The 15,731-nt window shown below is 28.6% G+C and overlaps 1 protein-coding gene across 3 annotated transcripts; it reads right to left on the bottom strand.

The window, feature by feature from the left end:
* Positions 1-2,248: 2,248 nt before the first annotated feature.
* LOC113849478 (putative disease resistance protein RGA3) lies at positions 2,249-15,002 on the bottom strand. 3 transcript variants are annotated; one of them, XM_027479413.1, is made up of 3 exons: positions 14,956-15,002; positions 6,211-6,343; positions 2,249-5,943 (listed from the first exon to the last, which is right to left on the bottom strand). In XM_027479413.1, the coding sequence occupies exons 1-3, from the start codon at positions 15,000-15,002 to the stop codon at positions 3,235-3,237; spliced, it is 2,889 nt and encodes a 962-aa protein (XP_027335214.1). In that variant the 3' UTR covers positions 2,249-3,234. The 3 variants fall into 3 exon arrangements, 2 of the variants coding, with proteins under 2 accessions (XP_027335214.1, XP_027335213.1); XM_027479412.1 differs by lacking the exon at positions 14,956-15,002 and having other exon boundaries at positions 2,272-2,750; positions 3,334-6,384; XR_003502097.1 differs by lacking the exons at positions 6,211-6,343; positions 14,956-15,002 and having other exon boundaries at positions 2,633-2,750; positions 3,606-3,693.
* Between the last annotated feature and the right edge of the window lie 729 nt (positions 15,003-15,731).

Consider the following 15,731-nt stretch of genomic DNA (forward strand, 5'->3'; position numbering starts at 1 on the left):
ATGAGAATTCGAAGAACATATGTTAGCCTTGGGGCATATACTGTAGGGATCAAATTATTGACTACTGGATTTGGGGCAACATGTTAGCTTTGGGTTTAGCCACACAAACATATACCATACTGATTGGCAAGGTCGGAATCCCTATATTATATTTTAATTTTTGTGCAAATTTGTAATTGAATGGCTGACAATCAAACATATGATTTCCTTTAGTTTTTCCTTTTTGTCCCCACTCCTTTCTTTTGGGTGGGCATGATAGAATGCAGGCTATACTGGCATTCTTCTTTTAAAATAGCAATGATGAGGTGCATTCTTTGTATCCTATTTATAAAATGACAAATTGCTAGAAAACCGAGGAAATAAAAAATAAATGCATTGGTATGGCCACACCGTAAGTTTGTGCTTAACTGTTTGCAACTAGATGCCTTTCAACTTTCTGGTAGAACCATCAAGATTCATTTTAACAACACGACCCGTTTGTACTCGCTAGTTTGCTTACCAGGTGTAAGTAACTAGGTCCAAAAGTATCATTATGTTCAAGGATGCTATGTGATTCAGATTGCTGCTAAGAGAATGATGTTTATGATGTTAATATAATGTACAAAGTTAGTAAAGCAAAAATGATGTTTATGATGTTCTTATTTAGAAACCTTTGCTTCTCTACATCACCTCCCGTCTTACCTTTTTGCCGTGAAACTAATACTATGCTGTGTATTTTCTATTTGTTAAACATATCCTTTGACCCTAACCCTCGTCTAGTACGCTTTTTGGCCTATAGAGCTCTTCATTTAGTGAGCCTTTTGGCATACAAGCTTTTTGGCCCTAACCAACACGGGTAGGGCTAAGACTGGTTAGTTGGACTTTTTGACTTATCTAATTGTCAATTAGTATCAGTTTGGTTCCAAGTTTGAACTTGTTTTCTTCGTAATTCCCCTTATAGAAGTGTTACCCCTTCAATGAAAACTTGAGGTATACAACTCAAAATCAAAGGCCTTTGATTCTGTTGAAAGCTAACTTGCATGGTTTTAACCTCTTAAAGTTCACATTCTATTTCACTGTATTGAAATACTAGATGATTGTATTCAAATTGGAGCCAATTTTCTGTATAATGCACAGTTGGGTTTTGAATACTTTTTGGTTGTTCTTATAACTTGGTGTATGTTTGGATGAGCATTTGCAAAATTGAGTTTGAATGAACTTCATTTTGTAGAAATGATTTTATTTGAAAGTGAGTTTAAAGTGATGTGATTTATATTTGAAAACTATCACTTAAAGGTTTGTTGAAAAATTCAGTATAAATAATTTTTCAACTGAACGCCGAAGCTATAATTTGTCATGTTGACTCAAGTGTAAGTTTAGAGATAAAATTAATTATGTCATACAATTGCCAAACATATTGGCACAAATTTCAAAACACGTTTACATCTTTAAACATGAGATTAGAAGCTTACATTGCTCATCCAAACATGCACTAGAATCGGTGTTTGTCCCTGATGTCTGTCATGTTTGAAAGTTAGATGGTTCTTCTAGGTTAGAAAAAGTTTGCAGGTTTGATTCAATTCCTGTGGTTTCTAGTGCACTTTTACAGAAGCATATCAAAATTCTATGACTGCAGTTAGTTTATGGACTATCACACGCCTATAGTAAGTAGCCTAGTGCTTACTTGGATCCGTAATAGTGATTTTTACTTTTTAAAATATTTTAATTATTATTTGAAAAAAATAGATGTCTCATGTTAGTTAGGAACAGAAGAAGAATGCTGCATATAAGGACTTAGGTAATTCTCCTCATAAAAACTAGTTTTTAGGTGTAAATTAGACCTAAGTTTCTTAATATGGTATGAACACCTATTGTAATCCGATAATATGCAAGTAGATTTGATAAGCAACCCTTGACTAAAAAAAAAAAACGATAGATCCTAAAAATATTTTTATAATTTAACACTCAGAGTCGTTGCTATGGAATAACTAAATGATTATAATTGACAAATTATCAAAATCCAAAATTAAAACAGGAGAAAAAAAAACACTGTTGTTTTATTGTAAATAGTTTTCAACGTTTTGAAAATTCAACAATTTTTAGGAAGTCTTTAATATTTAGAATTTTTTTTCTCTTTTCTATTTTCACTTATAAATATTAAAACAATGACTCTTCTCATGATAAAACTAAAATTTGAAAATTTACTTTCAATTCAAAATTAAGAATGAAAGTCTAAAAACTTATAAAAAGTAAACATAAATTGAAACTATACAAAACATTAATTTATATTTTACATTTATAAACTACAAGAAGTCAAATTAGTGTATATTTGTTTTATATCAATGGTTACATAAATACCTTTATAATTTGGTCCTAAATAAATACGCAGATCAGTACCTTTGTTATAAGTAATCACTAATGGGGGAAGTGTGCGATTTGGCGACTAACAACACTTGTCTCTGTTCGGCATTCTTTAAGTAAGAGGGAACACCACCTGACCTCAAAGATCTTCAAGTTGGTAAGACCATTCATTCCTTTGGGGAGCGATGCCAAATTTGGGCAACGGTAGATGTCGATGTGCTGAAGCGATGAGAGGTTGCAAATCCAGTCTGGCAAAGCATCTAGCCTTTGACACTTATGTATGCTGATTTTTCGCAGAGAAGGAAGGCAGTTGGGGTCGTCCCTAAACCCAATTTCAAATTCCTCAAGTGTTTCACTGTCACACCATTGAATTTGAAGACACTCGAGAGAAGTCAGATTTTGCATCCAACCTTTTGGTAAATTCAGGGACGGGAGACGTTCAAGCGGTGGGAGACAGCGACAATTATCAAGTTCATAGAGACAAATGTCAACAACATTGCACATACATACTAAATATATGAATTAAAATAATTACTGATTAAACAAATATGTTACTACTATGCAGAAAAAATTAAATACTACCATTATAAATATTTTTTTTACCTATTATTTAAGAAAATTATGAAATCATAGTATTTTAAAAATATGAGCCTAAGACAAATATAATCTAACTTGCATTCAACAAGTACCAAGTCAATTTTATAGAAGAAATTGAATTCTTATAAACTTTCTTTGGGAAGATGTCTGCTTATTATGACCAATCAAAACAAACCTAAATAGATGCAGTCACACAATAGGATTTAACCAAGCTGCTTCGTCACCTTAAGTATCTTTACACCATTTCTGACAACTTCAACAAGAGCAATACAAATGAAAAAAAATTATTATTGGGCATTATTTTAGCAAATATATTTGTGGGATGTGTGCGATTTGACGCCTGACAGCACTTGTCTCTGTTTGGCATTCTTTAACTAAGAGGGAACACTCTCTGACCTCAAAGATCTTTAAGTTAGGAAGACCACTCATTCCTTCGGGCAGCGATGCCAATTTTGGGCAGTATGAGATTTTGATATGCTGAAGCGATGAGAGGTTGCAAATCCAATCTGGCAAAGCCTTTAGGTTTTCACAATCATATAATGAAATTTTCCGCAGAGAAATAAGGCAGTCGGTGTCGTCCTTAAACCCAGTTCCAAATTCCTCGAGTGTTTCAGTTTTATACCATCCAACTCGAAGAGACTTGAGAGAAGTCAGATTTTGCATCCAACCCTTTGGTAAATTCATAGGATCAGAAATCGTCAATTTTTTGAGCATGGAAAGAGGAGCAGCGGAGGAAGATGAGTCAACTGAACATGTTGAATTTAGTGTTCCTGTTAATGGCTCCGCACTGCTATGAAGCCATTTTAAATCCTTAACGTTTGGAAAAGTAGGCATGCAAGTCAACTGTGGACATTCAGAGACAATTAGTAGAGAAAGAGGAGGAAATGAAAGAGGTAAAGAGAGATTATGTGAATCATTTATATCATCTCCCCGCCTCCGCCATCCCCTGAGCTTGGGACAATGAAATAATGTGAGGCTCTCCAAAGAGGGGAAGAAGGTTACTGCAAAACCATCTTTGTAGAGATATATGTATTCCAATTCATAAAGATACCGCAGAACAAGTGACTTCAGGGATGGGAGAAGTTCCAACGGTGGGAGACACCGACAACTAACAAACCCAAAGAGAGTGATGTTAACAACATTTGTGAGGAGAGAAAGCCAATTTGGGAAAAGCACCCCTGGATAATAAAACACCTCCAAATGCTTAAGATTACGGTGGGGTTGAAGGTTTTCCAACAATTGTAAGCTGTCACTGTCACTGTTACGGATGTCTCTGTGCTCTTCAATGGACCATCTCAGAGTCAGGGATTGAAGGAATTTTTTTTCTTTTAAATTTACGTGCTGTGATTCCAGAGCCACGTCTCTGACCCGATCGAGATGCTTAATCTTTAATTCTCCTCTTAGGTTTAAGTTCTTCAGTTCATTTAGTGTGCCATATTTTATTTCTTGGCTGTCTCCCACAAGAAACGTCGATAAGAATTGCAAAGAGCATAATTTTCCCAACCCAACTGCCATCCCACTCATCATGGAGCGATAACCAGCAATATCAAGGCACCTCAAGTTGACTAATTTTGTGACTACTTCTGAAAATGATTCTTCATCACAATCGCACAATTTTAATGTTTGTAGGAAAACAAGATTGCTCATGGATTTGGGAAGACTTGTTTGCTGCGTTAAATCAAGGTATCTTAAATGCTTCAAATGTTCGGTGGAATCAGAGAGATGAGGCGTCCTCAAGACAAGTAAGTATTTGAACTTTGCAATAACAGACAAATATTCCTCTTCTTCCCAGTAATACGGCAAAACCAAAGGCAAAATCAAAGTTCGCAGCCTGCTCGGATCTAATGATTTCAACAAATGAATGGTCTCATAAGATTCCAATGATACGTGCATGGGTCTACCTTCAACTTTTTCTGCCTTACTATCCAAGTAACAGCAATCATTGCCAGAAACAAGCATTGCAAGATCATGAATTAAATCATGCATTTTGAAACAAATGATCTCACCATGGTCATTACTTTCTGCATCTTGAAAAAATGAGTTCATAAAAAACATCTTTACAAATTGATTACCGACATCCTCCATCTGCTGTTTTTCAGTTGAACATTTAAGGTAACCCTGTGCCATCCATAACTGAATCAACTCATCCTTTCGAATAATCCAATCCTTGGGGTACAAGGAGCAATAAGCAAAACATTGTCTCATTTCTGGTGACAAGTTGCTGTAACTGAGTTTTAGAATTGGCATAATACTATCTTGCTCTTCACATAATTTCCAGAAGTCACCGCGTGAAACATTCTCCCATACACTTTCTTCGTTTTGTCCTCGTAAAAGGCCTCCCACGGTTTTAACTGCCAGTGGAACCCCTTTACATTTTTTGGCTATTTCTTTCCCCATTGATTCTAGATTTTGATTCACTCCTTTGAAATCATCCTCAAATGCAATGCTCTTCAACAAAGTCCAAGATGCTTCATCACTCAAACCTTTCAAAGGATAGGAAGTGCTAGCTGTCATTGCCTTAGCTACATTTTCACTTCGAGTTGTCACTAAAATCTTACTATCTTCAGCGCCACACATCAAGTACTTTCTCAATTCAATCCATTTGTCACGTCTCTCATTCCAAATGTCATCCAGGACCAACAAATATTTCTTGCCACTCATCTTTTCATTAAGTTTTCTTTGCAAGTTGCCCAATGATAATTCAACTTGGTCGCCGGTAATTGATTCTAATATTTTCTTCAGAATAGTTTTCACTTCAAAGTTATCAGAGACACACACCCACATTTGCATTTCAAAAAAATTCTGCACTTCCAAGTCATTATACACCAATTGTGCAAGAGCTGTCTTCCCCAAACCACCAAGGCCAACAATGGCAATCACAGAAGCTTGTTGGTTTTCATGAGGTTGTCTCAACAGACTAATAATCTCCTTTTTACTATCATCTCTTCCAATGATATCTGTCTCTAACACAAAAGAACACGTTTCCCTCCATCCACTGTCAGTTTGCTTGACTACAACCGATCTTGGGCATAAATTCAATTTATACATGCCTTTTACAACAGCATCAAAACTTTCTCGTGTCTTTTTAATTTCTTCGGCCATTTGAATGGGAAAATCAATTCGATTTGAAGATGAAAAGGAATAAAGTACCTTGTTTTCTTGTTTTCCATGTCCTTCATCCAATTTGTGTCGCATAAATTCGATAGCAAGGTCATCCAACAAGTCATCTGCGCAATGAAGTACTTCTTTGAAGTCCATTATCCAATTTCGCACACGAACTTGATCCTGTTTGTGGTCAGCATCAAGGAGCACATCATTGATAGATTCAATTGTCTTCTTAAGCTCTTCCAACTCTTCCTTCACATCATACGCTCCTCCAAATTCAATTAAATCCGCGGAGGCCAACCTGTGAATGAGATGTCAAGCGACTTAGCCATCCTTAAAATGACTGAGAAAGTCTGTAGAAGGCTATAATAAATATTTTACTATCCTCATCTGTCACATCACACACCTTATCATTATTGAAGACTATAATAAATATCTTTTTGTTTTTTCTTTTAAAAAATTCTGATCAAATGACATTATTGTTAAATTTTTTATAGCATATGAATATTTACATCTAAAGATGTTTTTACCATCAAGTTATCATTTATAGTTAATATTAAATATGATTAAATTATATGTATTAAATAAACGTTTTAATTATTGATTTTAATAAATATTTGTTAAAAATTGAAATGTAACGAAAAAGTGTTTGAAGCAAATTTGCTGTCAAGAGAAGGGATGTTTCTAATATTTAACTGCATAACATAATTGTAATAATGGCAAGTAATGTGTGAATTTGGTCATTCTTTAAAAAATATTTTTTAGGAATTATATTTTTAATAAATTATTTTAATTTTTTATATTAAAGATAACTTATTTAAATCAATTTTAAAATTTACAGATGATCGCCACAATGTTTTTATTTTATTTTATAACATTTTAATGCCTTAATAATTGAAAACTATACATACATTAATATTTTTACACATAAATTATGAAACAAATTTTTACTTTTTTTTCTGCTTAAATAAATATTTTAATTTTTATAATTTTAATAGAAACCCCACAAAGGCAATGGCATAAAATAAACTATCAATATAAATAAATTATAATATAAAAATATTTATAAATAATATTTTCAGATAATAAAATAATTTTTTTAAAAAATATATTATTTTAAAAAAAATCATAAAATTTAAAAATGTGGTCAAATATTTTCTTATCCTGTTTAAAAAAAATAATATAATAATTTAATCACAATATTATATTATCTATATATATAAAACTATAAAATCAAAATAGAATAATTATTTGTAGTATAAAATTTTGAAAGTAATAAAATAATATTATACAGCTAAAAAACGAACAATAAAATTACAAAATATTAGTAACATGATTTGTCTAAGTATTCATTTGTTATTTTTTTTATCATGTTTCTTAAATGTATACATTATTATTTTATTTTAATATTAATTTCTTATTTTAAATTTTTAAAGGAATCATACAAAAGAATTATTCATTATTTTATCAATCATGAACATTATACAATAATAATAAAAACTTAATTAAAAAGAATTTCTTGACATGATAAAAAATTAATTATAATTTTTATTATAATGAATTAAATATAAACTCATACCAATTAATATAAAATTGATTAATTATAATTAAATATAAAATATTAACATAATATATTTTTTAATACTTTATCTAATATTTTATACCTGTTAAAAATATATCTTTTACTTAATTTATTTTAAATTAATAATTTTGATATTTTTAAATATATGTAAACACTTTTATTTCTACAATTTATTCAAATTTTAATACCTATTACTTTGTTTGGTTAATATAATTTTTGCTTGTTTTTATATTTTTTATTATTACGTTGTGTTTTTATTTTCAATCAATGTAATATCATTTTTGATACTTTTAGTATTTATATTTTAAAAAAATATAAAATAATTGATACAAAATATGAATACTATGGTTTATTTAAAAAAATTAAATAAAGACACACACGTGTATGTATATTATATTTTATATATATTTAAAAATATCTCCTAATTATTAGTTATTGCCATTATCTCTATTATTATTAGAAGATAATCTAAAATATGAATATTATATTTTATTATTTTTATAATTATTGTCGTTATCTTTATGATCGTTAGAAAAATAATTTAAAATATTATATTATTTAAATATTAATATTTGATTCCTATGTATGTATGTAAATTATAATATATAATGATAGGATACAATTCAAAATTTTAAATTGGTATAAAAGCCTTTGATCCAAGCGTTTTTATTTTTACATACTCAAATAATTGTTTTTTTTTTCTATTTTAATTACCACTACCACTATCATCACTATTACTATGGTTGGACAATTAATTAACTTCGTCACTATGTGATGAAGTATAAGCTTTTGTGTCTGTCTTGCCATGATTGGTAAGAATTACAATTTATCTTCTTCAAATACCTTATATTTTGTATTTGAGGATTTTTGAATAATTGACTCTGGTGCTTCCGATCATACGACTCCTAACATTTCTTTTTTTTACTTTTTATTCCACTTTATTTGGTACACATTACATTATAGTTGCTAATGGTTTAAAACTCCCATTCTTAGTTATGGTAATATTTAACTCACTACCTCTTTTATTAAAAAAAATGTTCTTTATATTTCTTAACTCTCCACTAATCTTATCTCCATTCATAAATTCACTAGTGATCTAAATTATGCAGTAACCTTTTTTATTTTTCACCTCATTATGTTTTTCAGGATCTTGTCTTAGGGAGGCTTCCCCTCTCCCTCGAAGGAAATGAAATGATATTTTTGCAGATAAAATAATAAAGAATTAAATTAACCAAATTTAAATAGTTATATTACTTTCTGTCAGTGAAAACTAAAATCCAAAAATAATTTTGAAATAGGGAGACTCAAATTTTGTAACTAACCTTCTTGTGAATATGACTCTTCTCAATTTGTCTTCAATGTAAGTGTTTAGGTCATGTACATTCTAGATTGCATAAAAATATGTTGTTTCCTTCTTTATTTTTGAAAGAATAAGTTGAATTTTTTTAATGTGATGTTTGTTAAACATCATCGTGTTACTTTTTAAGTTGAATTCTAGATTGCCCCTTTTGATTTATCCATTTTGATGTATGGGGATGTGATTCTATTGCTAACTTTTTATAGTGCTTAATGGTTTGTATTGATGATTACACACTTATGATATGGATCCTTTTCATAAAGGATAAAAAAGAAGTGACTCAATAATTTGTGAATTTTTATCACTTACTTCAAACTCATTTTGAATAAGCAATTAAATGTTAATGGGCAAAATAATAGATAAGCATATGTGAACTAAAACTTGTTTCAATTGCTACAAGAAAATAGTATTTTTCATGAGTTGACATGTTTAGATACTCTTCAACAAAATGTTGTTGTATAAAAAAAAATAAAATTGACATCTCTTAAAAGTTATAGAACTTTGTTATTTTATATGACAATGTCAAAATCATATTGAGAAGAATTTTAAGGACTACTTACTTATCAATAGGTTGTCAAGTCACATTTTGAATGATTTTAGTTTGGTTTAGTCTATGTCTACTTTTCATCCTTTTGTTCATGTCCTAAACAACCTTGAAGTTTATGTCTTTGGTTGTATTGTTTTTGTTTCATGTTCAAAGTCAACATTGTGACAATTTAAATCCTTATGTTGTTAAGTATATTTTCATAGGATATACTCCAAATAAAAAAGGTTGTACATATTATCATAAATAAAAAAGGTTGTACATATTATCATCCTTTGAGTTTCAGTCTATGTTTCTATAGATGTCACCTTTAATAAGACAAGTTTTAGTCACATATTCAACTTTATGGGGAGAGTCATCATAAGGTTAAGTCTAGTGGTCCTTATAATATTTATCTGTTCTTCCTCTTAACCCTTATCATTTGTAGGAATTTACTCTCCTTCCTCCAACTCAAGAAAAGAAGAAAGTGACTCATTGCAAACAAAAGCAAGCACACCTATCTTGAGGAGAAGAAAACATGACTTTATCCAACGAAAACTCAGTCAATTGAACCAGAGGTAAGTTTAAGTACTATTAATCTTGAGTTATTAAATGTTCTTTTAAACAATTATGAGTCTAATATATATTATTTTCCCATTGCTTTGCAAAATGAAAAATGTTCCTATGCCAAGTATCATATTTCTCAGTTTATATCTACTTAACATCTATTTGTACAACATCAGAGGTTTATCTCTACTATTGATTTTTCAAATATCCCTAAGTCAGTTTATAAAAATAATTGTGAGGGTTAAAAATAACAAGGGTTGTTAGATATTAAGTAGGAATGTAGTTAATTTCGTCACTTTCACTTGTATAAATAGTATTATCCTATTGTAACGTAGATTGATAATCTTCAATCTAACAATTGGTATCAGTTTGTCGGGCAACGATGGAAGGCAATACAACCAATAAGGATTTGGAGCATCGGATCGAAGGTCTGGAGAAGCTCTTGGAGAATTCACAGCGCGAAAACCACAAGATTCATCAAGAAACTTAAACGGCCATTGCAGAATTAGAAAAAAATCATAAGTTGACGATGGATTCTATACATTCTATGATGGAGAAACTCTTAAAACAAGTTCAATTGATGGGTAGAAAAGCACATTCAGAAGATGAGGAAGAGGTGGTCAGCGATGCACATTCGAGCAAGATTTTGGATAGAGCACAGATTCCGTTTCCTACTTTTGATGACATGAATTATCACGAATGGAGAGCCAAATCTAAACAGTTCTTTGAATTGGAGAATACGCCTCATGATCAACGGGGAAAGCTTCTGTTATTGTCAATGGAAGGGAAAGCATTTGTGTGGCAAAGGCATTACACGACTCATACCAACAATAAGGTGAAATCTTGGCAGTAGATTCTTTAGGATGTGGCTTCAAGATTTGACATGGGCAATTATGATGATCCCATATCAGAATTATCTAAACTACACCAGGATGGTACTTTGCTTGGTTATTTTGAAAAGTTTGATCAATTATTAGCTAGAGTAGATGTTACTGAAGAAATGGCTATCAATTTTTTCTTGGAAGGTTTACATGTTTCATTAAAAAAATCAGTCCATATTCCCTATTCCATTGATTGAAAATTTGTTGGATGAGTTGGAAGGTGCCACTTATTGTTTTAAGTTGAATTTGCGAAGTGGGTATAACCAGATTCGTATGTGGGAGTCTGACATTCCTAAAACTGCATTTAGGACTCATAATGGACACTATGAGTGGGTGGTCCTTCCTTTTGGATTAACCAATGCACCGGCTACCTTCTAGAATTTGATGAATGATGTTTTTTGGCCTCATTTACAGAATTTCATCTTAGTCTTCTTTCATGATATTTTGATTTATTAAAAAACATGGAGAGAACACATGGAGCATCTTTCCTTAGCCTTGCAACTTTTAAGAGCTAAAACACACTAGTTCTGCACAGAAAAAAAATGTAGTTTTGCTAAACATCAAGTTGAATACTTGGGCCATGTAATTTCTAAATTAGGAGTAGCTCTTGATGCAAACAAGATAGAAGCAGTCCAAAAGTGGCCAAGATTGACCACAATCAAACACCTGAGAGGGTTTTTGGGTTTGTCGGGGTATTATAGGAGGTTTATCATGAATTATGGTAAGTTGGCACAACCTCTAACATCACTTCTTAAGAAAGACGTAGAATTTTAGTGGAATGAAGCAACTGAGAAAGCAGAAACCTAACTCACTTTTAGTTTTTAGAAAGTTTTTGTAGATGTTTTTGTAAACTTTTGGTCAAGATAAAGATTTTACTATTTATTTTATTTAATTTCATATCTTATATTTTTTACTCAGTCTAGAGTTCTTTTATAGGCCATGATTATTTTATTTTTTTGAATGGATAAAATTTCTATTTTTAATTTTTGAGTAATATTGTCTTTCAATTTGTAATTCTTTGTTTTTAAAATTTTTTTTAAGCCCAATAAAATGTTGAAAATTGTAATATAAATATTTATGTTACTTAAATAAAAGAATATATATTTAAAGATATAAAAATTTATCTAATTAAATTTATTTTACAAGCTTAACATAAAAATATATTTACTAATATAGTAAACCATAATTTTTTTCACATTTTTAATAGAATTTTTTTTATTTTATATTATTTAATTAGGCTAATACAATTTAAGTATTATATAGTTGATATGAGATTGACTTTTTTTAAAAATTTATTTATATATGACATATACAAAATATTTAGAAATTTAGTAATTAAAATTATGTAATATTATATTGACTTGAGTTAAATAAGGTTTTTAGTTTTAGTTCTAGCTTTGATATAGGTAATAATAAATGGAAAATGTACATGGAATAACTTCTTCAAGAGAATCTGAAAGTAATTTTTCTCCTATTATTTCCATTACTCTTACACAAAATGCTTTTAAAAGTGTTTTTTTTTTTAGGTCTTGGAGAATGACAGTACAACACTACAAGTTTATGAGTTGGTTGTTTTAGAAGATCTTGAAGATTATGTGTAAAATTTTGCTTATAATTTTTCAGTACTTTAGTCTAGAAAGTTGATATATTAAGATACGCTTAATATTTGTGATCTTTGAATATTTATTTTTTATCTATATTTAAACTTTGTTTAGTAGTTATGTATCAAACTTTTATATTATTATGCTATTTATGTAAAATTATATAAGCAAATTTTTTTATAAGTATTTTTTTAGGCAAGCGCAAGTAATAAGAGCGGATATGAGTATGCAGGTGGGTACAAGTATGGGGATTAAATTATTATCCATGCGGGTACGGGGTTGGGTATGAATATTTTTTTAAAATGTGAGTACGAGAATGATCATTATAGTATCCTACCTATATCCTACTTATTGTCATTCCTAAATTTAACTATATAAAATAATTATAAAAACAATAAAAGTTAAAATAAAATAATAGGTTAGTAAATTAAAAATATCATCTCATTGATATTTAATAGAGATATAATGATATTAATTATTAAGAATTTAATTAAAAAGATAAAATTATAATGATTTAATTAAAAAAATTTAACTATAAGGAGTTAATTAAAAATAAAAAGAATCTGTGTGGAATTATAGTTCATCTTTTTTTATTTAACTTCTTTTACAAACTATTTCACATTATACATAGGTTTTTCTCTTCTTATTATCATGATTGAGTCGTGGTATTAATTAATAAATATAAACAATATCTTTATAAATTAATAATATAATTTGAGTCAACCCAATATTTATATTTATTAAAATATTAGAATCATAATTGATGAAGAAACGATAAAAAGAAAATTCTTCTCGGCAATAAATAGAATATTAAATTAAAATTTTCTATCATAAAAGATGCATATATTACACTACTCTCTCTTCTATTTTAAAACTATATAACTTTATTTTTTTAAAAATTAAAATGCATCACAATTTAATCCATTTTTAAATTTTTCTTTAAAGCATTATTTAATTCTATTTTAAATTTTTTTACTAAAATAAATTTTACACTTTTTTTTGTTAATTTTTTAAAAAGATGAACGAGCTTAACGTATATTTTTATGAAATTGTAAACACTTGTTGTTATAAAAATTTTAAAAACTTATCTATGCAACAAATAATGAAATAAAGCTAAATATTCTTACCTTTGATGAAAATGTACAATTGATATAAATAACTTACAACTTTAACATATTAAAAACTGGTGAAGTAAAAAAAAATTAAAAAAATAAAACATTTAAATGAAGATTAGACTATAAGTAAAAAAATAAAAGAAAATTAGGACATACAAGTGTTTAACAATGCTTTACAAAAATCTTAAAATGGATTAAATGTAATATATTTTAATTTTTTTTTTATGAGAAGACGTTATATAATTTTAAAATAAAAATGAGAGTAATATAATATACATATCCTTATTCAATACTTTTAAAAAACTGAAAATGTAATTTAGTCCAGCTTGATATTTTTTTTTTGATTAATTTATTGAAATATTAGAGTTAAGATTGATTGAGAAACAATAAAACGAAAATTCTTCTGGATAGTAAATAAAAGATTAAATTAAAATTTTTTCTCTTAGAAGATTCATATTACACTACTCTCTTTTATTTTAAAATTATATAATTTTTTAAAAATTAAAGTAATCACAATTCAATCTATTTTAAACTTGTCGTTATAGCATTAATAAATATTTATTTGATTTTTTTTACAAAAATAATTCTTTTAATAAGTTTACCCTTTTGCAAAAGGCTCAACGAACTCATCAATGTACTTTTTATGAAACAATAAGTACTTATTATTGTTATAAAAATTTTAAAAGTTTGTGCCAAGAGTAAATAATGAAATAAAACTAAACAAATTCTTAAATTTGATGAGTTACAACTTTATTTGGCCTATTCAAAGAAAAAGGTAAAGTGCAAAATTTTTTAAGAAATGAAGGCATTTAAATAAAAATTAGACTATAAAAAAAATATAAAATATGACGTTTTCAAATTTTTATGGGGAGAGATATATAATTTCAAAAATAGAAAAGATAGTATCATAATATATCCATTTGTTCTGAGAGAAGATTGTAATTTCCTCAGAAGAAAATGATTGTGGTATTTTTACATGACATTATCTATTCTAATAAAATATTTTTTAAATAATATATTAATAGATCACATGCCAAACATCAGAGAAATTAAGAAACAGAGACATAAAACTGTGTTAAAAGCAATTAGAAGTCAAGAAATATGAAATAAACAGAGATTAGAAAATAGAATAAAATAAAATACAAACTAAACAATTTATATGAAAGAATAAAAAGCACAGATGATTAACCGTGTGTTTGGTGCAAAGTTAATGAGTACGCCTTGGAACAGCAATGGAAAGGTGCGCTGAATTGAGTTAAAGGTTGAAGAAAGGCTGAGGAAACGAACCTGTGAATGAGATTTGAAGTAACAGCGAATGGAATTGATTCAGCCATGATCGAGAGAGAGTGTATCGAAAATAAAGCTGCAATGTGTAGATTTTGAGATTGGAAACGGTGAAAGCAAAAACCCTAATCGCATATGTAACGAGTTGATGAGTCAGTCAACCCATATATAATTTATTAATTCAATGCTTTCATCTAATCTTCCATTATTTATTCGTTTAATGCTTTGATCTTATCTTTAATCAAATAATACACATATATAATAAAAATGTTTATAAAATTGTCTGAGACTTGACTCCAACTCATCAAATAATGTAAAGATAGAGAAAAATTAATATTTAAAGTAGCATTTACGAATAAAAACATGGTGGTTGGTTGGTATCTAAATGTGACAGTGAAATTTTTTTTTATGAGAATTAATATTAAAAGCAGCAATATTCAGAGAGATTAAATTCTTATTTAATTTTATTTTTACATTTATATTTAAAAATGTAAAACTTTTACATTAATAATTAACACTTCATTTTATTATAAATTTCACGACACACAAATTGAAAACTAAATAATTAAATTTGATAACAATTTTTCTTCGTAAAGAAAAGCATGTAAGATTTGAGAAATATGAAAAATGTAACAATTGTTTTTTTCTAAAAATTGTAAGTGAGAGAGTATATTTATTTTTCTTTTTAAAAACAATTTTCGGTTTTTAAAACTAAAATATAATACAAATTTATATTATACTTTAATTTTTCATTTTTTAGAGACATTTTGAAGGTATAA

The sequence above is a fragment of the Abrus precatorius genome, unplaced genomic scaffold, assembly GCF_003935025.1.
Source record: "Abrus precatorius isolate BTA unplaced genomic scaffold, Abrus_2018 Scaffold9, whole genome shotgun sequence".
NCBI classification, from domain to species: domain Eukaryota; kingdom Viridiplantae; phylum Streptophyta; class Magnoliopsida; order Fabales; family Fabaceae; genus Abrus; species Abrus precatorius.

Bases quoted from the DNA above. Each gene is read 5' to 3' on its own strand.
- LOC113849478 (XM_027479413.1), bottom strand. From the start codon at position 15,002: ATGGCTGAATCAATTCCATTCGCTGTTACTTCAAATCTCATTCACAG. The intron at 6,344-14,955 runs GTTCGTTTCCTC...TCTCATTCACAG, and splicing joins ACTTCAAATCTCATTCACAG to GTTGGCCTCCGCGGATTTAA. The intron at 5,944-6,210 runs GTGCGAAATTGG...GTTGTAGTCAAG, and splicing joins ACAAACAGGATCAAGTTCGT to CAAACTGACAGTGGATGGAG.